This window comes from Antennarius striatus, chromosome 16 (assembly GCF_040054535.1).
Source record: "Antennarius striatus isolate MH-2024 chromosome 16, ASM4005453v1, whole genome shotgun sequence".
Classification (NCBI taxonomy): Eukaryota; Metazoa; Chordata; class Actinopteri; order Lophiiformes; family Antennariidae; genus Antennarius; species Antennarius striatus.
Window position 1 is genome coordinate 14,694,339 of NC_090791.1, and position 24,758 is coordinate 14,719,096.

The 24,758-nt window shown below is 40.8% G+C and overlaps 2 protein-coding genes across 4 annotated transcripts; both read left to right on the forward strand.

The window, feature by feature from the left end:
- The first annotated feature begins 515 nt into the window (after nt 1–515).
- LOC137609876 (histone chaperone asf1b-B) lies at nt 516–5,016 on the forward strand. Its single transcript, XM_068337217.1, has 4 exons — nt 516–876; nt 2,337–2,452; nt 2,766–2,942; nt 4,229–5,016. The coding sequence occupies exons 1-4, from the start codon at nt 768–770 to the stop codon at nt 4,418–4,420; spliced, it is 594 nt and encodes a 197-aa protein (XP_068193318.1). The 5' UTR covers nt 516–767; the 3' UTR covers nt 4,421–5,016.
- A 680-nt stretch (nt 5,017–5,696) lies between these two features.
- LOC137609450 (cAMP-dependent protein kinase catalytic subunit alpha) lies at nt 5,697–24,649 on the forward strand. Of its 3 annotated transcripts, none has more exons than XM_068336472.1 (10): nt 5,697–6,456; nt 15,962–16,023; nt 17,121–17,249; nt 17,717–17,815; nt 17,903–17,985; nt 18,064–18,190; nt 18,282–18,377; nt 18,550–18,672; nt 19,931–20,095; nt 20,932–24,647. In XM_068336472.1, the coding sequence occupies exons 1-10, from the start codon at nt 6,411–6,413 to the stop codon at nt 21,055–21,057; spliced, it is 1,056 nt and encodes a 351-aa protein (XP_068192573.1). In that variant the 5' UTR covers nt 5,697–6,410; the 3' UTR covers nt 21,058–24,647. The 3 variants fall into 3 exon arrangements, with proteins under 3 accessions (XP_068192573.1, XP_068192571.1, XP_068192570.1); XM_068336470.1 differs by lacking the exon at nt 5,697–6,456 and adding an exon at nt 8,825–9,063 and having other exon boundaries at nt 20,932–24,649; XM_068336469.1 differs by lacking the exon at nt 5,697–6,456 and adding an exon at nt 12,318–12,973 and having other exon boundaries at nt 20,932–24,649.
- Nucleotides 24,650–24,758: the final 109 nt, after the last annotated feature.

A 24,758-nucleotide genomic window follows, 5' to 3' on the forward strand; every position in this document is an offset into this window, starting at 1 on the left:
CCATACCCAAACTCCAACACATTCATGACTACTGAGCCATAAGTGCAAGAAAATTCTGCCCCAATGTGCTCAATGCCATCTAGATGAGAGACCGTGTTTGACTGTAACACCTTACAGTAGTAGTAATTAAAAATAGCATTGCATTTTTAATGAATTAAATGAAATTCATGTGTAATCTGCATGTTGTGTTGTCTTATTCAATTGATTGTCGTTGAGTTAATGAAAGCGGCTGATGAATTGTATAGACTCCTGTATAGACTTAATGTGGAATGACTTGAAAACTGGTGGGTCAAATATTTGTGCCATGTTGCAAATACATTTTAGAATTATTTGTCATCTTGGCTAGTTACGAAAAGAAATACTGCATTAGGTTATGATCACTGTATAGGATTTTGTTGAGGCTACAATTATGCTATTTTTCCGCTAGGGGGCGATAGAGGCAAATTGCCTTTTCTTCATTGAAAGCGGCAGAATTTTTTTTCTACTCGCTTGCCGTAGGCGCGGAGAATCCTGGGTATCTCTCAGCGGGAGGATTGTAGCTCATCGATCGTCAATTATTTTTAAACATATTTAATAATTCTGTACATATATCAATTGAATGGCGTGTATTTAGAACTTGGAATAAGATATCCGTGTGGTAAAAATCGAAACAGCTTGGTAGACAGAACTGTTGAGCGCGTGTGTCGCTGTAGCGCTGCTTTTAAGAATTCCCCGGGAAACTGGATTGTTTGGGTTAGCCGCCTGGTTAATTTGGCGCTAAGGCAACAATGGCGAAAGTACAGGTTTTGAATGTAGCTGTTTTAGATAACCCAAGTCCATTTGGAAACCCTTTTCAATTTGAAATAACATTCGAGTGCATGGAGGACCTTCCAGAAGGTAGGCACGATCCTATAAAACACGTTTGATGCTAACGCTTAAGCCTATTAATTCATTTTCGGTACATTACTAAAGATTGCTAACAGCTAACGATGGCTTAGCTAACTTTTCAGCGAGTAACCTTAATCAGAAAGACCTGAAATCTTTAGAAAAGTAGCGTTTTATAAAATTACACGTTTACTAACATTACGTTAAAATTTTCAGAACTTGATCCAACGGGATTTTCAGTATTGACCCATACAAATATGTCATGCCAGTGAAAATGACAAAGGCTGCAAATGGTAGAAAATACTTGGGGCATACTAAAGTACTACCCTCTCTGTCAGGCTAGTCTTTCTTGACTAAGTATTACTTTATCACTTGTGTGTTTGCATGGAAAGTCATTTGAAAAGTGGATGGCGTTGATGAAATCTTAGTAGAGCGTGGGAAGGGTTAGTTCAATATTATGGCCCGTTTGGGCACGTGGATTCCAGATCACTTTGCTTTCTTTCAACATAACCATTTGGGGCTCTTTGTGTATATCTCCATTTTCATTGAGAAAAAAAAGTCCTCATATGATGCTCACATTGACAGGAATTTCAGTCATTATGTTTCACTAGTATCACTTATTAACCTGCATTTAAAATCTCCCAAGATGTTGCCTGAATGAACCCTAAAAATAGCCCAACTTTGCCATACAGGAAAATTTATTTGTGAGAGTTGAACTTAAGTTGCCTGAGCAATAATCTACCCTGCTAACCATCCTGTGGTTAGCAGGGTTGATCTTTTGATCAAATGGATGTAATCCATATTTCCCTGCAAGTTGTGTTCATTGGCAGATATAATGTACTCAGCAGGATTCATTCCCCAGTCAACTGTCTGATGATTTGCAGACCATTTATTTACTGCAATGACGTGCTGCAAATGCGGTGCTTAGTTGTTTAAGGCTATCAAATTGTGTTTGTGTGTCTGTAAAGGATAAGCTGTTTGAGAAGAAATAGAACTAGATCAAAGGAAATCATTGGTAACTGAAACTGCTCAAAATGATCACCTGATACTAAATCACAAAGTTGACAATGAGTTTAGTGGTTTTACCTTGTTAACCGGCTCATAGACCGAAACAAATAAGATTTACACCGGGTGGCTCCAAAAGTTAGTGGGTTTATTCAACATTTAGGGTCCAAAACAAATTACAGCACGGCATTAGGTGGAACCTGGCAGCGACTACCTCTGCAACCCCAGCATCTGCTACTGGAAATGATGTGTGCCGTGACAACACATGACACTCCTGAGTGGGGGGGGGGGGGTTACACCTCTAATAAACAACTGTTGAGGGATTTTGTTTCAACCTTTAAACTATTTTTCTGTTGTTCAAGTTGTGGTTACAGCAGTGTTGGATGAGTTATACACACAGTGTGCTTTTTAATTTGTTAATGCTAATTACTCTTGTTTTATTTATAACATCTTTGTTTCTTTCACAGACCTAGAATGGAAGATCATCTATGTTGGCTCAGCAGAAAGTGAGGAGTATGACCAAGTCCTTGATTCTGTCCTGGTCGGCCCAGTACCTGCTGGGAGACATATGTTTGTGTTTCAGGTGTGTATGTTTGAGGTAAAGGTACAAATATTACAGTAATTTCTGCTGTTTTAACCATATAGTACATCAGAGATGGAGATGGAGATATGAAATTTGTAAGAACCTACAGTGTACTTATTTAAAAAAATAGACCCCGCCCCCCAGTCTAAGGACAGATTGTGGAGGTAATCATATTTCTTGTAAATAAAGTCTCCTAACACGTAACTGATACATAGGCTCATATTGGCTTATTTCATGTGTTTTCAGGTTGTTGGGTGTTCTTATCATTCTGTTAACAAAATGATCCTGAAACAGGTTGTCTCTCTTTTAACAGGCTGATGCCCCAAATACAGCATTAATTCCTGAAAGTGATGCTGTTGGTGTAACTGTTGTGCTGATTACCTGCACGTACCGTGGCCAGGAATTCATTCGCATCGGATACTACGTGAACAATGAATACACTGACCTAGAGCTTCGTGAAAATCCTCCAAACAAGCCAGACTATTCACAGGTCAGACTAATAATTTATGAGTGGCATTCATTGTTTTGAAATAATGCTGTATAAGACTCCATGTCTAAACTATAATGCAAATTCTTAATCCTACTGACAAATCACCAAAAACCAAACAATTTTGGCAGATGTTAAAACTCTTCAATTTCTCTCAGCTAGCTTAATCAATTATATTACGCAATCAAATGTATAACATGGGTGAATGCTTGTCTTCAAATTTTTGCGTGGTCATTTAATTGTGCTGCTACTGGACCGTAGCCTTTTGATACTGTAGGAGACCCAAGTTTTTTAAATAGACATAAATACTTTGTGTGTGTGTGTGTGTGTGTGTGTGTGTGCGTGCACCTAACTAAACTGTAGTTTTACTTATCAGTCCTGAGGCTCAGAAAGAAACATTTTCCCAAACTCCAGGCATTATAAAAGCCATCAGAACAAGTTAAAATCTGGGCATCCTTTTTTTTACTCTGTGCTACATTTTATGTCATGCAAAAGAAATGGAGTAAAAGCATGTTTATACCATAAGAATTGAGCCAGGGTCCTCTCCCTTGTTTCTAGAGCCAACAGAGATGCTAATGAGTTTTTTCATATCTAGTCATATTAATTACTGCAATGCACTGCTTCTCAAGAAAAGCAGCTCACACCCTCAACTGCTCCATCATGCAGCTGCATGAGTGATGACAAGGACCAGAAAGCAAACTGACATTAGTCTGATTTCTGGCTCCATGTATGTTTCAGGGTTGATTTCAAGGTCCTTTTAATGGTTTTTAAATGTCTTCATGGTCTCAGACGTTTTTATCTCTTACATTTGCTTTTACCTTATCAACCCTCACGGACCCTGAGGTCCTCTGACACCAGTCTTTTATTTATTCATAGAGCAAATAAAAGAACTACGGTTAGGCGGCCTATATCTAAAGTATGTGATTAGTTAAGGAGAATTGTTATTCTGAGAGGAAATTTTGTCATTCAAGCTCTTTTTGGTTATTTGGATTTCCAAAACAATCCTGTATGTACTTATAAATTTTACTTTGTTTTGAGGGATGTACACAAGTGTTGTCTGCTCTGCAACATACAAAAAAGGACTATTGTTAGTACTCTGAAGGTTATAGCATGGTTAATATACTGTAATTCAGGCATATTTCAGTGTTTTTGGATTGGTTTCACTTAGTTGAGTTGAACTACCAAACAAAATGTGTGTTTGTAACTGATGTTAACATAGTAGACACTCTGTCTTGAGAGAATTTGCCTGGACGAAGTATTTATTCATATTTCCATTTGAAAATTTTCAGCTCCAGAGAAACATTCTGGCATCAAATCCCCGCGTTACCAGATTCCATATAAATTGGGAAGGGTGTGCAGAGCGTATTGAAGACTCTGAAAATGTGGATCCAACATCAAACTCCATGTTGCCTCCATCCTGTCTCCCGGGAAAAGCACCGCCATTGGGAATACTGCCAGATAACTCTATGGATTGCTTGTAAAGATGAAACAAAGGTGATGTCTCACAGTGTAAGACGTTACTGAAGTATGCCCATGGACATTCTGGTGTGTGTGTTTGTGCGTGTACATATATACACACGTACAAACACACACACTTGTCTCACAGATGTCCCTATAATTGAGGCGTGTCAACCATGAAGACTCCTTGGGCTTCAGATATATGTTTGTTCCTAGAAGATTATGAACCTCTGACCAGTACAATTGCCAATTACGAAGATCCTTGCTGTAATGTTCAAAGCAATATTGAAGGACTTTAAATTAAAGAAAGGCAAAAGGTAGCCGTGAGATTATACAGGTGAACTGAAACAGGAGAAAGCTGACTTGTGATTGACCTTCCTTGGTCATGTTGGCGTAGAAGTGATTCGTACCTTACCAAGAGGATTTCAGGCCTATTCTAGGCTAATATGTTGTAGTACTGGAATTTCAATACCTGCCATTATACTTGTGTTAAAATTATTTTTGCACTTAAACATTTTCCCACTTAGATTTTGTACGGGCTTTCTATGTACTTTATTGCTCTTTGTTTCTTTTTCCTTTTTTTTTCAATGTGGTGTTCCAAATAAAATTTGTGCATTATTCCATGTCATATTGATAACCAAATAATGCTTGTTGTTTTTCAAATTATGATCGTAGAAGGAAGAGGGAAAAACGTGTCTACTTCTTAAAGGTTGTTTAGGTTACCTATTTTCACAGATACCTTATTTTCAAAATACCAGATTGAACAGCTCTATTATTATTAACAATTTGAAATAGTATGCAATGTCTTAACAGGCCACAGAAGAACTCGGTTAAATATTTTGATGTAAGGTTGGACAAAACGGGATGCCAGCTCTGTAACACAAATATCTGAAAATCACCTTACATTTTTTACGTTTGTCTAAAAATAGCCCGGGTGAACGTCATACCCAATCACAGATCGGTGGGGGGGACGGGTGGCTAAGGCTTCCGAACTGGTTTGGGAACAATGCTGTACAAACCGGATCGTAATTACAAGGCACTTTAGCGGTTTTTAATGAAGGTCCTGTATGAACGTGTGTTTCGCACATAAGCAACGCGAAACACTTACAATTATGGGCGTGTTGGTTGCTAGCAAGTCCGAGAGGCGGGATCAACCTATTTGACAGACGAATCGCATCGATGATGATTGGATATGTTGGCGCTTATCCAATCAATACTTGTGTTGCGACCTCTGTCCGAAAACTAGCTGTGCGCGCAGCCAATCAGAGTGCGGTAGAGGCGGGACCCGGTGGATGGATGACTGGAGTTTCCCGTGCAGTCTGAAGATTAATGGAATAGGTCTGTTGATCCTAAGAATCGACGACCAGGTGGCCGGTCACAAGAAGCCATTGCAATCAATCCGGGTCTGGAAACGAATGGAAATGAATCAATTTGAAATCATATACTTTATAAAAAAACAATAACGTGGACAACTCTTTGGCTATCCTGGTCTCGACCGACAGGGCCCGTCTACAGAGAGATTGGACCTGGTTAGCTCAAGCCAGGATACGACTGCGAGGATCGCTACAAGCTAACGCAAGCTCGTTTGAAAGACGGAAACAGCGTTCTGCGATCGGTCTTATGCCCCGGGCTGGATTTTGTGTGAACCAACCGTCTTTGGAGATAAAGCACACTTAAATGACGTCTTGATCTGCTGGTGCTTGTTTGGAGATTGACGAGCTAGCACTGCAAAGCTAATAACCATTGGCCATTAGCTCGTTTGCTAGCCTAGCAAAGCTTTAGCGTTATCTGCTCATAGCTGCTTGGACTGGTTGGACTTCTCGAAACACACTGAGGTGAGGAATTGGAGAAAATAGATTTGCACTCGCTAGCCAATAATGCTACCAGCTGTTAGCTAGTAGCTAGCTGTCAGCTGAATTGAGCTTTGCGACTGCATTAGCGGCGTAGCATCAGTCACCGACTGGTTAGAGAAGAACTGTCCGAGCCGAGGGACCCCACCATCAACCTGCCATCATGGGCAACACGCCCACCGCAAAGAAGGGCAATGAGATGGAGAGCGGTGAGTATTAACCTGCAACTGCATCTGGTAGCAACACCATGCATACTACTGTTTGTTTAATTTTTTAATTTTTATTTTTTGCAATTATTTCCTGTTTTCTATAATAGCGCCGACATGTAAACTCCCAGCCTGATCGTGTCAAGGCCCCTAGACCCTCCACAATGACACCACATTACGTCGCTTTGCGTTCAACACGCCAGTCTGACTTGAATGGAATCGCCTAGAATTAGCTTGACTGAGTTGACAGCTTTGCATGACTGTGATCGTGCACGATCGTCATGTGTTTCAACTTGAGAAATCCTTTCGGTGGAGACGCCATGTTCATCGGTACAGTGGAGAATGTCATTTATTCTCCTTGCTGATTATGTGGGGAAACTCGTGAGTTAAAGCCCAAGGTTATATCCAGAGGTACCAGCGAGGATGGTGACTAACATGCAACTGACTTAAGTTTATTAGAGGGTCATGTTGTTTAGATGTGTTTTTTTTTAATTCCATCTCATTAGGTTATGGAAACAATAATAAACAGTCGGTTTTGCCTACTTTTTACAGTACGAAATATTCCTCGTAATTAAATAACGATCAGAAACGCACTTATTTCAAGGAGATGATCCAAGTGATGAGCTGAATCTTAATGTAGGAATGTGCTTTGACTCATTCATGCTGCAAATAAAAGATAGTCCAGTGGAGTTGGTTGTTATCAGAGAAAGAAGAAGCAACAGGGTAGGGTCACATGATTTATGAGGGTGATCCTCTCCGGGCAGAAACTTGGGAGTTGAGGAGTCTCTTGAATATCATGTGATGAGCAGTGTTTAGAACAAGGACACGTCTGTGTGTGTGTGTGTGTGTGTGTGTGTGTGTGTGTGTGTGTGTGTGTGTGTGTGTCCATGTTTGTCTGTTTGTCGGCTGCTCTTTGTGCTGATCCTTTCTGCTTGATTCTCATTTGTTCTTAATTATTTCTGACATTAAAAAGAAATATTTATAAGTATAGGAATTGAATCAGGCAAAATAGTTTTCTAATGACATCTTAATAAAAATGCTCTGAAATTCTTTTTTTTTTTTTTTTACAATTGGGAGCACTGGCCTTTGTGAGTAAGATATGGGAGGGCACCCTTTTCATGTTTCTGGCCCTGGCACTATAAATAACACTCAAGAGTGCAAAGTCTGAACGGGTATCTGCAAAATGAGTGTCAGCTCCTTGTTGCTGCTGGAGAGTATGTGTGAAGAATGGCCTCCTTTGGCTCTGTGACATTAACCCATCAGTACTAACCCCTGTAACAAGGCCCATGGCTTTCAGATGTTCTACTCATGAGTTTGGTTTCAAAGCTCAAAAAAGTATAAAAATTTTGAGTCATACCTTAGAAACAGTGATGGGGCGTTTTTTATGTTGGTAGGTAAGTTCATATTCCATGCTTCACATCCATACCAGTCTGATCTTTAATGGTCCACTATAGCCCCCCCCCCCCTTTATTACGCTGCCTGATCGAGGGAGGACTTGCATCTCGATGGCGCCTCATGGTTCGATTCATCATCGTTCCACCTCTGTCCTGCAGCAGACTTCTGTGTAAACGCACATGCTGGACGGTTGGTAGCGCAGGACAGGGTGTGATACGTCGACCATTTATTGTGTGTGCAATCCACAAATGGAATATTTAAATACCACTAAGCTACAGTGAGCTACAACGTGACATCCTGAGCTCCTTACTCTCCAAAGAGAGGATAAGTTCGGCCACCTTTTAACAGGGACGGTAAATGATTGTCGTTGTGATGTCATTTTGTTGTTTAAAAAGTGCTGTTTGACATGTGAAAAACATCCCATCAGGCACCAGTGCTGATGGTAGCTTTAACTCTTTTTTTTGCTAAACAAACTCCGGAATGTTATTTAAAATTGTGAGCTGTAGCGGCATTATATCGCCATTGCATTGTTCTGTGTAAACGAAGGCGGTGTAAACAACTGTCCTTATTTTACAGTGCTTTTGCATGATCTATATGTAAAATGCCATCTTCATCTCTGGAGGCAGCAGACCAGGGACCCGGATCACGCACCCTGGAACATAATTTTCACAGATGAGCAAGAGATCAAATGACAACTGGTAGCTTGCTTTGGTGACTGCAGAAAAATGAAAGGAGTGCGAGTTTGCTCGAAACAACTGTTCCTCGTGAACTTTGTGTGCTGCACAAGATGTGCAGAGAACTGTTGCGTTTGTGCACTAAGCTGATTTCTGACCCACAGGAGGAAGCAGGGCGGATAGTTACTGAGCTGTAGCAGGAAGTGAAGGAGCAAGGAAGGTCCACCCCAGCCGCTGTACAATTGGCCATCGCCTCTGTTGCTCCACAAAGAAAACACTGCCGTCCAGTGTAGCTTGAAATTTTTGTTCTTAAAACCTTGTCAGTATTGCTATATTTTGGACTTCCCACCTGACAGTACAATTGGACATACATGTTTTGAGACTCCGCACTGGCAGCCGGCTGGTCTACCTTGCGTGATGTCTGTTATTCACAGGCTGACGGAAAGGATGTTTAACCGAGCTGGCCCCTGTCGGAGGCACAGGCGCTATGGAGAAGGCAGATACGATCAACCACAGGAGGAGCTAGAGGCTTGCTGCTGGAGTGAGTTTTCATCAAAGTGGCACAGGAGAAGGGGTTAGGGATGAGGTCGTGGTCTTTACTGTACCCTCCCAACTTAGGTGGTTACAGGATGGGCTCGGACACACACGTTGGCTGGGTTCCTTTCACATTTTTTGCCCGATTCCAAAAAGTTTTTGTTGTGTTGGACTGTTATTGGTTTTGATGGAGTATTTGATGGAAGACGTTGGTTCTTCCAGTATTTTAATCAACTGATAAGATATGTATGATTTTGTGTGTGTGGCCTGAATTGGCCTGAATTTGAAATGAGGTTTTGTAATTAACTTATTGAAACACGTTGTTGCCTCTTGACTGTGTGCACATGTGACAGCCTGGGAGTTTATTTTCTTCAACATGACAAACTTCTTAAACATCTGTATCAGGCTGTGGTCAGATTGTGATGAGACAAGAGGTTGTTGTATTGAACTTTGTCTTGTAAATTCAGTTTTATTAAGGAATGGCACCCTGTCAAAGTGTGACTGTCTATAAATATCTGTGTGGTTCATGACCCACTCTGGCAGCTGGTTTGTGTAACGCAGGAAGGTTTGTGTGTGGATCGTTCATCACTTCCTGTATACAATCAGAGGAGCTTTGTTATACAGTATTCCTGCATTGATTTCCATTGATCTTGGTGTTCAAATTCCAATCAGCAACTTCAGATAAGCTTTAAGCACTGAACTGGCAAGTTGGCAAGCTGAGATACTGTCAGGGAAAAATCCTGAGATACAAATCTTGCACAAAGCAACACAAAACCGAGGTTAGAGTTCAGTGATTGGAAAAGGAAGAACAGTTCCTGGTTGGATCTTACAGCAACAAACAGGCAGGATAACCATGGTGTTAACAGTCACTGATACTCCCCATGGAATCTTTTTTTTTTTGGTCTGGTACATCTCTGTCCAGGCAGTACATACTTGCCAAACCAGATTTATAGCACTTATTTTAACCATAACAAGTACAGTATTTTCTGCACTATGAGGCACACCTGAAAGCCTTTAATTAATCTTTTCAAAAACTGAGAGTGTGTCTTATAATCCAGTGCAACTTAAATATGAAAAAAGCTTTAAAATAGGCAATTCATTGAAGGTGTGCCTTATAATCCAGTACGCCTTACAGTGCAGAAAATATTGCATTGTGCCTTTTGGTCTTCCAAATTTTCTACAAATTCTAGTTTCTGAGAACTCCATGGAAAGATGATGCTAACTTTTGTTATCTTTTCCATATGACAGTTTTTCCAACACAATACGATAAGGCTCAAGGAAGGAATAAAGGCTATGTAATAGGATGATAATGTTGTATATGTTGGGGGTTCTTTGTGTAAGTGTCAGTTGTGTGCTTTCTAAATGTCTCTTGTTATAAAAAAATAAGTCATAAAGATTACTCTGTTGATTTTGAACCAGATAGCCACTACATATGTAAAGGTTTAACCTTCTACCACCACTACTACTACGCTGTCTGCCCACTTCTCTAGAAATGTCTGCACTTGAATATTCCCCTACAATTCATTTGGAGGGACAGACCAGGGCCAAAAATATCTGTCTTCAAAAGCTTTGCTGCGCTAGCAGTCACTACCCAACCTGGACCTGGTACCAGAATATCTTAAAACACCCAAATCACAGTTAAAGTCAAGGCAGTGACCACACTGAGGATGATGAAGAGAGCAGAGCGTAATAAATCTACAATAAATATGTAATAACACATAGAATACTTTAGATTTGCATGTATATACTTATGGTAAGTGCATTAGTAACTTCTTTCAAGCTTCTTGTATTGTTTGCATGTCATGTGGTATTTGTAAGTGTGTGTGTGTGTGTGTGTGTGTGTGTGTGTGTGTGTGTGTGTGTGTGTGTGTGTGTGTTACTGACAGCTGCACAGAAGAAGCTCTCACTCATTTGTTGATCTCCTTTTTTTTTTAGTCATGCTCTCGTCATAGTCTGAAGTCTAAAGTGATTAAACAAATTGATTGTTACCTTGGTGTGCTGAAATTTTTTTCGTTGATATTTGAACGTTTTTTTTGTTAATGTGTTTGTTAGTTTTGTTTTGTTTTTTTGCTTTGTGTCATTGTACCGGAAGCGAGAATGTGTCCATACGACAGATGGTATTCCTGTTCGATATGAGCTGCTCTGGGTGAGACGTATAGGTCAAGTCAGTGTTTGCCCTCGTGTTTGCTGCTCTGCATACACCTGAAATGAAGAACACTGATTGGATGAGGAAGAGGACGGTGATTGAACACGATGTGTTCAGGGCCAGGTCATGACCATAAACTGTGTGCGTTGGTGAAATAATTAATCGCATTAACTGACTGGAGAAAGATCATGACAGTTCACATTTCTAAATGCAGATTTTCAATTGCAGTACTTTCCGCACTATAAGGCGCACTGGATTATAAGGCGCACTCTTGGTTTTTGAGAAAATTGAAGGCTTTTAGGCGCGCCTTATAGTGCGGAAAATACTGTATTTCAATTTAGTTTTCAATCAGCTGCCAAGACCTAATAGAAGACCCCTTCCTCTCTATTTAACAGTTAAAAAAAAAGCAGATCACAAGCAAAACAGCAGTCATGGTGACACAAATCATCTGTAAAGTCTTAAAACAAGTACAGTTAGATAAATGAAGCAACATTACTTTCGATAAGAAAAGAAGCGGTGGAAGAGGCACATGATCAACAACTCTGTTTACGAGCAACCTTACCCTTCAGTTGGTTTTTAACTCAATGAGACCATTCTGTTTCAGGTCAAAGATGCAAATTCACTTTCTATCAGTGGTTCTGTTTGTAAGTCCATGCTTTTAAATGATGATATCAGCTGTATTAAATTTATGGCTTCACATTATCTCTCATATCACAACTGAAAATACTGTTGCAGTTAAAATGAGCTCTCATTCTGATTTCTTATTCATCACATGTGAGCGTGGGGTCTGGAAAAAGACCTGGCGTCCACTGGGACCAGGTTTGGCGCGAATCAAAGCCGAATGTCGGTCAGCTCTCCCTAATATAACCCCTGTGTTCCTGCTCCAGAGTGGGCCAGCGGGGCCCAGAAGATAGATGCACCATTGATTTTAGGGTAGATCGATTCAGCCCTGGCACTACGGACTCTGATGCATTTGCGCCAGGAGACAAGTTTTGCTGTGGTTCGAGCGTTTCTCCATCGCCACTGTCTTGTGAGAGAGGCTTTTTTTTTTTTCACGTTTTTGGAAACAACCAGATCAGCTCTTAAAGTTTTTCAACCCAGGTGACTGTTTGTAGTTCTGTTAATTAGGGGAAGTTTTATTTACAGCTCGATGCATCTAGTTCATCTCAAGGGTCTGAAATTAGGTCGAGTTTTCTGTCTGACTTTCTCTCTGGGTTGGATGAATATATCAGCTAACATGTTACGCCCCTCCCACCAATGGCTGTGCCCCTGTTCAGATCAATATATATATATAGTGTGTGTGTGCGTGAGTGTGACATGGGAGGGAACAGCAGAGAGTCCACAAGATAAATATTGATACAAACCAAAGCAAGGGTCTAATTGCTCTGTGGGAGTGTAATGGCAGCAGTCGTGTCCCTGCTAAACTTGACTCCATTGGGTATGAACACTACTCTCTGAACTCGGTCCCCAGCAAACCCAACACTCAGGACAGACTGAAGGCTCCCCGTCAACAACAAGACATCCGTCTGGTCTGTTTGGATGAGTGGGACCGCTGATTCTGACCGCAGTGCACTCAGAGGGGGAGTTCAGGTCATGAGTCAGTGATTGCGGTCAAGGAAGAAGAACAGGGGAGACGTTACAGAGCTGATGTGTGACAGGAAGAGCTCCAGAAGACATGCAGGGAAGAGGGAGTCATCCTCGCGCTCAACTGAATCAGGGTCGCGCTCAGCAGATGGCGCAGCACCAGAGGTACCCCTAGCCATCCCAGATGGTGAGGACGTTGGGTTCATAGGAGAGTTGAGGTGTTGAGCCTTAGTAAATCAGATATACTTGTCGCCATGGCAGCCGATCCTCCTAAATCTGAGAGAAAAAATGAAGTCTATTCAGACGACTGGTGATTTAATTAAGAATGTTTTTACTACATTTTCCCCCGACCTGCTCCAGATTATGACAGGAATTATTCTATTTAGGATTTTTTTTCATGTTTGGAAGTGGAAATTGAGCTTTTACAGGAAATGTTTCCTCACTGTTTATCAGTCTGCTTCAATCGCTCTCTTTTGGGAGCAGCAGCGCTCTCAACATGTTTATGCGAACTTTGGTCTTTTGCCGTTCTTGCTGGCTTTCTCCCATCCTATTGTTGGAGCTGCTGGTCTTTGGAGAATTATCAGGAAATCACATCAGCTGGGTCAGGATTAAACCTTTGTGTGGTTCCTTTAAGTGTGTGCCTGTCTGTGAGAGATGATTGCATGTTTTCATGAGAAACTTGTGAGTGAGAGTGTCTACTTTGAATAATCAATATTCTAATGTTGGTCACCATTGATGGCTTCCTGTCTTTAGTTTAACCTTATAGACTGTTGGCATAGCAAATGGAAACTTTCCAGTTGATCCTAAAAGGCTTAGCATGGTTTATGTATGCTGTTTTTGTCATTCATAAAATAAGAATAATTACATCTAGCTTCAAAGCGGTGATGTATTGAAATTGTCAGCATTCGTGTGTTTGTCTGTTAGTCCCTTCGTCCGTCTGTCCGTTCGTTAGTCCACCAAATATCTTCACAACCATTGCTGATAGAAAGATGAAACTAAAAGCACATTACTCGGGCAGCAAAGGGGATGAAAATGAGATGATGACCTTGAGAAAACTAGATCAAGGTCAAATTTTAACTTTTGTACATTCCGAAACTGGATAAGATAGAAAAACGAGGGAGAAGGCCAGTGTGAGTAAGACCGTAGATCAAAGCTAGTGCTTCGATCTATGAAAGTAGTCAGAGCACGATCTTTGACCTATGAAAGTATGTCAGGATAAAATTTTGAATTCAGGGGTTTCGGAGGCTGTTGCAGTCTGTGACTGCATTGATTCTTGTTTAACTATGAAATTATTCACTATCTCTATTTGAAACTACTCCCTTTTATAGACAGCACATGCTTTCAACCTTGACCTTCTTGTATCCTGTGCTAAGAGGACAGAAAGCCGTGTGCTCATCTGCTCGGTCATCTGCTGTCCTCCACTAGAATACATACGTTAAAGAGGAATGAGGAAGGACTGGTTATCTACATGTTCCCACAGAGAACTGTGATTAGTCCAACGAAAACTAACCACTGCATATGACGCTGTGTGCCAGGCTGTCAAAGTCAGCCCACAGGCGTACCACTTTAGGTCTACAGTATAATTGCATGTATGTGTGTGGATGTATAAGAAGTGTATGAGACCAGATGTAGAGGGTTCTCATTTGCTAACTGCAGTCTTGGCACCCATATTTTATATTTTTATTCCTCTAGAACTATTTAAATGTCTGATAACACTGGCCATACATATAATAAAAGAATTCAGACTCTAAAAATAGCTTGTTATCCTCCCCTCTGACCCCACCAAAGACGCCAGTACATGTGGTTCCAGCTTTTGTAAGTTTTATGTAACAGCTGGGCAGAATTCAATGACTTCATTCACAACTCCTTCACAAGTTTGGTGGGTTGACTGGCTTTATCGCTCTGGGTTGTGTAAGATGTTACTGGGTTGCTTTTGCTTTGTCCTTGGAATTGGCATTCTGATAAATAATCCATCTCCAGAAATGATTCTTCCAAGTTTTCCATGAGTATTGCTGGATTCTTTTTACTGTTACAGGCCTGTTCTCAAGTCGGAATTCTGGTACCATTAAAAATGTGGTATTTTAAAGGACTCTTGGAGTGACGATTTTAGTCACTAATGTACCCCAAAATCTGTCAAGTACGACTAAACATTTTCATTTGTTGGCTTGGTTTGCCTGAAATCCAACGGGGTTTATTCTTCACTGCCAGGGGAGTGAAAAGCATCAAATAAATTTATGGAATCATCTTTCTATAAATGTCCTTTTGTTTTCCTTCTTTGTATTTTTGGAAGGAAATTCAGTTTTCACCAGCTGATTGTGTTCATAGCCACTGTTGCATTCAAGAAAAGATGCTTCGTACAGATGATTAAATGATCTGTGCTAAATGGCTTCTAAAAGTGGTTCACTCCACCTTTGTGATATCAGTGCGGTGTTACAAGAAGGAATCAATGAAATGATCATTACTCGTTTGTAGGGCTGCATAATTCTGGAAAAAGCTCTGCTTAGGATTGAGATCATGGCTTTCCAGCACAATTTTTTTCCCCCCAAAATTTAAATGTTTAATGCACTTTCTTTGTGACCTCTCTCTCTCACACACCCAATTGCATTTCTGTCTCATTTGAAATGCCCAACGCTGTGTTGTCATTGGTCAAGGGAGAACGGGACGTCAGTGCTGCGTTGGGTAGTGTTTGGATTCCCTTGACAAAAGTAGCCCCATTTGTTTGTGATGCAGCTCATGAAATAAAATGCGGACAAATTGCAGTCGTTCTGAAATGAGATTGTGTGTGTGTGTGTGGGGGGGGGGGTCAAAATCGTAATTTAGTAATGATTTGTCTGGCAGCCCTTCTCGTTTGTGAATTGCTCCTCTCTATGCGAAACTGCTTGTATCTTGGTGTTTAGATTTTAGCATTCATTGAACTCACTAGTCCAGCCGCATTTTTCTTGTATATTCAGCCCACATGTCATGGTTGAGGTCAAAACAGTTTGAGTCTCGAACACTGAAGACATCAGGTTCATTTTCTGGAGTTTCTCACCAGAACTACCTTATTCATTCTTGAGGAACACCAAATGTAGATGTTTCTGGGCTTTAATAAGTGAACAAGGTGAATTTTCAAAGGTCAAAGTTATAATGATGGTTGTTGAACTCTTCATGAATGTCACTTCATTTCTAATTACAGTGAAGGAGTTTCTCGCCAAAGCCAAAGAAGATTTCCTGAAGAAATGGGAGAATCCAGCACAGGTGAGAGAAATTTTAATTACTTAATAAAAATATGTAATCTTTTCTGGTCAATGCAACATTATTTTATGGTATTATTACTACAGTACCTGTATTATCTAAATCAAATGAAATGAGGGGCTTGTGGGAAAGGGCGCCCTCCAGTGGATGTAGTCTCTGCTGCATTTCCACAGGAACACTGAAGTTGTATTTTAGCTTATTTTATTATTTTATTTTTTCTGTTTCAAGTCTGATGGAGGCTCATTTGATCCTGCAGCAAATCTTTTCCCTCGTAAATTTATGCCTACAACAAACAACCTTTTGCTATTCGGGTATTTTTCTTGTTTATTTTTTTTGTCTCCATGGTTACATGTTGAACTTGGGCCCATTCTTTGATTTGTATCAGATGAGGCTTTTAGGGCCAAAACTCATAAAATGATGAATATTTTTCCTGAAAACCTTTTTATATATATTTAAATTGTGTTTAAATTTAATTGTGAAAAACTGAACATGTTTTTAACAGGCCCAGATTTTCTTACCATGTGTTTATAAGGAAATGTGCTCATAGCTGGATCCGTGCTTCTCTAACACACTCATTGTACTTCTGTAAATATTACCTTTATTTGTGTATGCTGAGACAGCTTAGTGTAACAATAGTGTAAATTTTGAGTGGACTTCCGTTTTTACATGTGTATTCACTGTCACAGGAGAATGTCATGCCCATGAACAAACGTCCTGTTTATTTTGGAGGGACATTGCACCCTCTGCTGGGCTAATGTTCTCAGTAAAATTAAATAATAACTCACTGACCTTTCAGCAATAGTCTTTTTGGAACCACCTATTGGCATGTCAGTACATTTTATTTGAGTTCTTATTGATTTATTTATTGTTTGGGGGGTGCAGAGGCTCTGAGGCCCCTGCAGAATGTACGGCAAAGTGTCTTTGAGTTGGATAACGACAGTGTAGTTCAAACTGATCACATGCTGATGAGTAGGGGGAATCCTGGTTTTTGATGTAACATCTTTTGTTTAGTCAGTCAGACAGAAAAAGTGTCATACGGATTTGTTATTGGTGACTTGTGTGCCTTTTCCTCATCATAACGCCCTCGTTTTCCCTCTCAGCAAACCGCGGCGTTGGACCACTTTGAGCGCTTGAAGACGTTGGGCACTGGTTCGTTTGGTCGAGTCATGCTGGTGAAACACAAAGAGTCCAGTCAGCATTTTGCCATGAAAATACTTGACAAACAGAAGGTAAAGTCCTCTCAGACAATATATTCACGAAGCGAACACTACTTCTGACATGATGATGATGAATCATTTGTGAGAAAGTGATTATTACACACTGACTTATTATGGATATTATTACTATGAGGTTCTTAATGTCTAAACTTTAAAGTGGAGAAGAATAATCAGTGTTTAATAAGAAGTACACGGCCAGATGTCAGAGTGGAGTGTGAGTTTGTAATATAATTGTACTATAAACCGTAAGTCATCTTCAGTGTCGTGCTACGGTTCTGTGTCCTCTCTGACTTCACAGATAAAATTTTGTTAGATTTTGTTGCACCAGAGTTGCATTTTCTTCAAGTTTAGGATCATTTGGGGTCTTTCAGAAACAATCTCTGCAGTGTGTCACCACTGTTCCAGCTCGTGTCTGATTTAAATGAAGCTGGGATTCTCTGTTGAATTGCTTGGTTTTATGCTTCTAACTCGAACCGCAGGTGGTGAAGCTGAAGCAGATCGAACACACGCTTAATGAGAAACGGATCCTGCAGGCCGTCAGCTTTCCCTTCCTGGTGCGACTGGAGCACTCCTTCAAGGTATGCAAGCAGAACTTGTGTTTGTCTTCTGATTGTGTTCATCTTGTCATTGTGCGTTTGCCTGAGCCCGTGCTCCTCTCTCTGTAGGACAACAGCAACCTGTACATGATCATGGAATACGTACCCGGGGGTGAAATGTTCTCTCACTTGCGGAGAATCGGTAGATTCAGGTAGGTTGACGTTCCTCGGGAATTCTTTTGTTCCTTCTGCCGGTTGACTGTCAACATTGTGCGCCATCTGTTTTGTAGTGAACCACACGCCCGCTTCTACGCCGCCCAGATTGTTCTGACCTTTGAATACCTTCACTCGCTGGATCTCATTTACCGAGATCTGAAGCCAGAGAACTTGCTCATCGACCAACAAGGTTACATACAGGCAAGGATTCCATCTTTTGATGGTCATTCTGGATTTTTATTTCTTTTACAGTTTGTAGTGGCTGCTCAGAATAACGTGTTCTGTTTCACAGGTTACAGATTTTGGATTTGCAAAAAGAGTGAAGGGTCGGACCTGGACGCTTTGTGGGACCCCGGAATACTTGGCACCGGAAATCATCCTTAGTAAGGTATGTGCTCATATTTTTCGGCACTGCAGGGAGGGGATCTGATGAGACTTCATTAAGGAAAATCATTTCTTTGTCAGCTTAAGTTCAAACGTGATGCTCTCTGTCCGTCAGCTGTCTGTGGGGTTATGTTTGAGGACACATCTCACCCTCCTCTTTCCTTTTCTTTTTACAGGGTTACAATAAAGCAGTGGACTGGTGGGCTCTAGGAGTGCTTATATATGAGATGGCTGCTGGTTACCCCCCCTTCTTTGCAGACCAACCGATTCAGATTTATGAGAAGATTGTATCGGGGAAGGTGAGTTTGGCCCACCAGTGACGGTATTGTCACAGTTCATTAGTCTTGATTGAATTGAAAAGGGTTGTGGTGATGTTGTGGGTTATTTGCATTTACATTTATGTTTTGCATTTATGTTCCAGCGAATGATTTTGTCACGTGATCCTAGCGAGTGACATAAAACAAGTCGATGGCGTGCTAGAATTACATCAGTTTCCTATTTCGCGGTCAGCCGTCGTTTCAAACGGCATTGCTTTCACACCGAAGACATTTGCTCATTACCCGTTTTATAAAAAGACGAATAGAGAGCTGCTGCTGCTCCTCAACTGCCTGTCAGACAGCACACTGGGAGCTTTGACTCACACACACACACACACACACACACACACAGGAATGAGACGGAAATCACTGACCGTCATCACCCCCCGAAAAAAAATAATATCAAATCAGTAACATGGGACTATTTTAGGTTCCTGCCCCACAGGATCAGGTTGGGTTCCTCTGGTTCTCGTCGTCCTCTGCAGCAATAGATGAGTTGTCCTCAAGTTAAACCCTGCTGTTACATTACGTATGTGATACAACCTCCACCATCTGTGCTGTTACGCTTTAGTTATATTACTTATTATGATTGCATGATCGTTTTGTCATGGTTGTGTTTATCATCATAAACCTGCCTGAGAAGTAAATGCTGCCCCAATCATCTAATTCAAGTTTCAAACATAATTTATATACTTTTTCTCTGCCATTAAGGGAAATACATTTGGATTTATTTCTGAATCTGGTTTTTTTTTTCCTCCCAGTGTCTTTTCAGATAGGCGATGTAGAGCTTTCTCGTTTATTTTCAAAGGGAAGGCTTTTTATCTCTTTTAAAAAAAAAACTCCTAACAACGTGATCATTCAACTAAAGAAATGGTTGCGCTTCCTTTTTATGAGCAGTTGTTAATTATAATAATGATTAATAATAATGACAGTGGTGGCACACGGTGTTATTTTCTAAGGCGTTTATCGTTCCATGAACATCTCGTGCCGTTGCAGCCCTTTGCTTTCCCCAGCGTTGTGTTTGCGAACATGGCTAACATCCCAAACGTCCGACATCAAATTTGTGGATTGTTTTAACTCGGCAGTGGTGAGAGAAGTGAAACTATTAGTACCACTCATGGGATGACAGTCCTCACAGACTGGTGCTAACTCAAAATGGCAGAATATAACAAGATGTACAAAATGCTCGCTCACACACACACACACTCACACTCACTCGCTCTGTTCTTCCTGGCTGCAGGTTCGTTTTCCCTCCCACTTCAGCTCAGACCTGAAGGATCTGTTGAGAAACTTGCTGCAGGTGGACCTGACCAAGCGCTTCGGTAACCTCAGGAATGGAGTCAATGATATCAAGGGCCACAAGTGGTTTTCCACCACTGATTGGATCGCCATCTACCAGAGGAAGGTGAGAGGCCAGCCAGCCATACAGCAGTAATGTGCACAAATGGAGCCGGAGGGCAGGAGAAAAGAGATGCAGACAAAGGAAAACGTCTTTCGCACTTAACTGTTTGTCACACGGCGAAGCACTCAAAACATGTTTTCCCTCTTGTCACTTCTTAAAAGCTAGCAAGCGAAGTGTTCGTCTCAAGTTAGGAATGCGAAACAGATGCTCACATGCTGAGAATTATTTGTGTAAAAACTAAATTCCTATTTGACGAAATGGAAAACAGTTGAAATATCAGCCTCACAGAATTAAAATGTACTGACTTTTTAAAGATTCATCAGACAAAACTACAGAACCTAAAGGGATCTCTCTATCAAGGCAGGCAGGCAGCTACATTTAAAAAAAAAAAAACATGCTTAATCCTAGTTTTGGTATCAATATTGTCTTTTCATGCTAAATGCTCAAATGCACCAAGTTTAGGCATTTGATCTTTGTGCATCTTTTGAACTGAAAGCTTGATAATGTACAAAAATACCTGATGAATTGGAAATGGAAGACTTGGCTTCGGGGAAAACAACAGCAATACATGAGCACAGTAACAGTAATGCACTGTTGCAATTCTGCCAAGATTCCAAGCAGAATTTCTTGATCATATTACGCCTTCATTTTCATCTTTATCATGCAGAACTATAAATGAATATGTGCATGTGAATATGTTTTTAATAGTCTCTTATGTCCTGGGGTCTGCGCCGGCGCCATTCAGTAATTTATGGTGCAAGAAATGACTTTAGTATTCCCTGTGAGGCCACACTGCATCGTTCTAATTCTTTGATTTTTTTTCTCCCTGTGTTTTCTAGGTGGAAGCTCCCTTTATTCCCAAATGCAGAGGCCCTGGTGACACAAGCAACTTCGACGACTACGAGGAAGAGGAAATCAGAGTCTCCTTCACAGAGAAGTGTGCAAAGGAGTTTGCCGAATTCTAGATTCCAACAATGAGTTGCAGAGAGAGAGACGTGTGTTTAGACAGTAAAAGGAGGTCAGAAGAAAGGAAGCGCTAGGGTGAACTGCTAACTTGCTTATCTGTAATGACGACAACAATGTAAAATCCCCAACCCCGCCCCCCCGCCCCCCTTCTCCCCCCAGTCGAAAGGTAGGCATATTGACAAAAGATCCAACAGAACCAGCAGTGTTGCCTTTTCTGATTGTTTCTCAGCTGTTACCAGTTTTTTATTTATCCCTCCTGTGTTTGCGGGTCGAGGACGACAGATGCAGGTTGCGACTGTCCGGTTGTTCTCGTATCTTTCCGACGGTCGTAACGACCTGTTTTCAGCCTTTGCAGGCCGATACATTTTCTGTTAAGGTACTGAATTCGCTCGTCTCCTTTTTTAAAGTGGGCCCCTTCTACAAGCTTCTCGATGAGTGATTGTTGTATGTGGTCACCCTGTCTCCCCCCTCCCCCCACCTCCTCCTCCCCTTCCATCTTTTTATCCTGAATTTGTCCAAGCAATACCAAGTCCAACAGATGTGCCTATCGTAATGCCAACTGGTTGGAAAACTGTGTCGAAAGCGTCTATCTGCTCCGATCTGCGGCCACGCCGGCGTCCGCCCGCGCCGCCCTTAGGTTTAAAGCTCAAGAAGTCTCTGCTCCTGCCTTGTTCTGCTTAGTGCAGCACGATTATTGGGTGGCTGATGGTTCACTGCCTACAGATGAAGCGGTGGTGACATCTTTGCTCAGAGAGAAAATGATTTATTACAGAAAACTTTGAGGTCCCGCTCCACGTGTGGGACCTGTGGAAAATGGTAAAAACATGAGGTCTGCATTTAAGTCTGTCTTTCTCTTAGCTGAATTTATTAGAACATTTTACAAATCCTATTGGTGATCATTTTGTCCTCTAATGTTGATCTGTGCTCGTGTGTTATTTAGTGCTCAAAGTTGGGTTTAAAGCTGTGATTTAGCATCAACTAACATTGTGGTCACACTCCTCTCTTTCTCTCTCTCTTTCTCCCTCTTTCACTCTCTCCCTCTGTCTCTCCCTCTGTTTCCCTCCCTCTGTCTCTCTCTCTCTCTCAATAAAATGTATATATATGTATTTATATATATAGAATTTATATATATATATAAATATATCTATAAATTCTGCCAAATTTGCAAACTGAGAATAAACTGAGAAAGTTTTCTGTATGTAACTTTGACAGTGGTGGATTTTAATACGCAAAAAAGTAGCAAAACGTTTCAGCAAAATGTGCATGTTATTTTTGTACAGTAACACTTTTAGAGACCGATGGCAGAGCATTATTCTTTTTTGTGCCGAGACAATGGATAACAGGCTTCACTATTACGATGGACCCTGGGCTGTAGGTTGAACAGGCCCGGCCGGGTAAACGTGTTGGAAAGTTCTTCTGGGCTCTGGTCACCATTCAGTTGTAGGGAAACAGTTTGCAGATAATGGTCACTGAGGTTCTGCTTCTCACTTTGATAAATTTATTTTCCATTCCCCCTTTCTCTTGTATATATATCATAAATGTAACAACTTCAGATAAATTTGCAAATCCAACCAGATTTTTGGGACTATTGACATTGGAGTGTTTGTGTTCTCAAGCTTTCTATGTAACACATTAAACTAAGGAAGCGATCCTAAAAGCTGTCCCCTTTTGCCAAGTTTATTTCTGTGGATGCAAGACAATCGCAGAACAAATCTTATTGCTGGTTTGTTGACTGAACACGTCGTCGTGGTTTTGATGAAGGATGTCCGTCCCGTCCTTACCCACACCACCCTTAGGCCCGAGGTGCTAAACTTTGTCCATTTCACTGAAAAGCTTCTGTGAATTGTTTAATGTGCATCAATTTGTCAGAAAGTCTTGTTATAACATGACATTTTTGAGAATGTTTTTCAACTAAACATTTCAGTTGGCTGGAATAGTCTTTTAGGTAGTCTCTTTAATGTAATTGAGAGCAGGATACCTTCTGAATGTCTAATGGGAATATCTTAGCGCTGTTGGGAAATGTCTTTCTCGATGTGTTTCTCGGGTGAGCTTTCTTGCGTGTGGTAAAGCAACCCGACGCCAAGACGTGTCCCCGAGACGTTTGAGAAATCGTTTCCACAGCCGAAGGTCTCGTTTCCGTCGACCCTTTTTGGTTTGCAAAGCGTGGCGTTTGAGCAGTGCAGCGGATCACCCACCAACTTGTTCAGTCTTTTGCAAATAGTGAAGCACATGTCACACCCTTGTTCCATCTCCTATTTAATTGATTTGTGCTAATTATTTGAACCTTTTAAGAGACGATATCGCGTCAAAGAGAGCACATGTAATATCTGTTAAATTTATGTTCTGACAAGTGAATAAATCATGGATGGATAGAAAGCGACACCGTTTGATCCACCTCAGACACCGAGGCCATCCCATTGCTTTTTTTTTTTTTTTTTTTTTTTTTTTAATCGGTTTCGTTTCCCGCGCTAAACATCTTTGTGAACTGTCTTTAATTCTCTTCTGTCATCTAAACACTATCAAACGCTAATTTTGAGTTTTACTCTTGTGTTTGCCTTCAACTTTCATCAGGTTTCCACACACCCATTCTTTCAGACATAATACTTTTTACATCGAAGATGTTTTGTGTTTCATATTTTCTAATTGTTTTTTCAAAAAAAAAAGAAAAAGAAAAAAACAGAACATTAATCTTTTCCTCATGACCTGGGTACAGTGATTGTGTAGTTTATTGTACCTTTTGGGAAACAATACTGTATATCCTTGCCTTTGACAGTCTTAACTATCTTACCCTCTGGAGAACTTGACAGCTACCCTTAGAACACAATGAGTATGTTAAAAAAAATATATACAGAAAGTAATATTTTGCAAAATGTATCATTCCAATAAACTTTTACTTGTTAAGACTGATATGTCTGGGTTATATATAAGCTTTTTTCTTCACCGTGTAGTGTATCGCACTAAACATGTTTTGTAAGTCCAGCAACATCTGGTTGCTCTCCTCCGCTGGATCACAGGATACTTGAAAGCTCAGGGAAGATGGTGTCCTGTCACCATCTTGCCAGTCACTAAGGTTTAGGAGTCTGGCAGGTGCAGCTGAATAATGCAGTGTTGTGTTCATCCTGTCACAGTACACAATCAGTTAGCCAGCTCTCAGAGCCCCTCTCCCAACATAATACCACCTCCAAAGCAGCCCCCAATAGGATCCTGTTTATCTTCATCCTGAATGTGTTAATGGCCTGAAGAGCAGTCGCCGTTTTAAAGTATAAAGATCTGGAAATGAGACACTTTAACAAGGAACAAGTGAGTAATCAATCCAAGAAAGATGTAATCAAATGTAAGTATACTTTTAAAAACCTAATTACTTTCCATTTAGTAATTCTTGAACTTCTGAAGTACTTAAAAAATTGTGTTAATGTTTGCATCAATAAAGTTTGTGGATACATGTAGCTTTATCCACAATACAAGCCTGAGGAACACAGTTTTTGTTTCAGGTCTGAATCCCTCTGCATGTACTGTATATCTACACACTGGTTTTCCTGGTGCTCTGTTGCCACATCTTTTAGCAATCTTTCAGTAACACCAATTTTGACAATAAGCATTCTTATGTGTGACAACTAGAGTTAGCAATTCAAAACATTTGCTGGCAAGTTGTAACGGGAAACATCCAGTCATTTCTCTGAGGACATGTCTGCTGGATCTG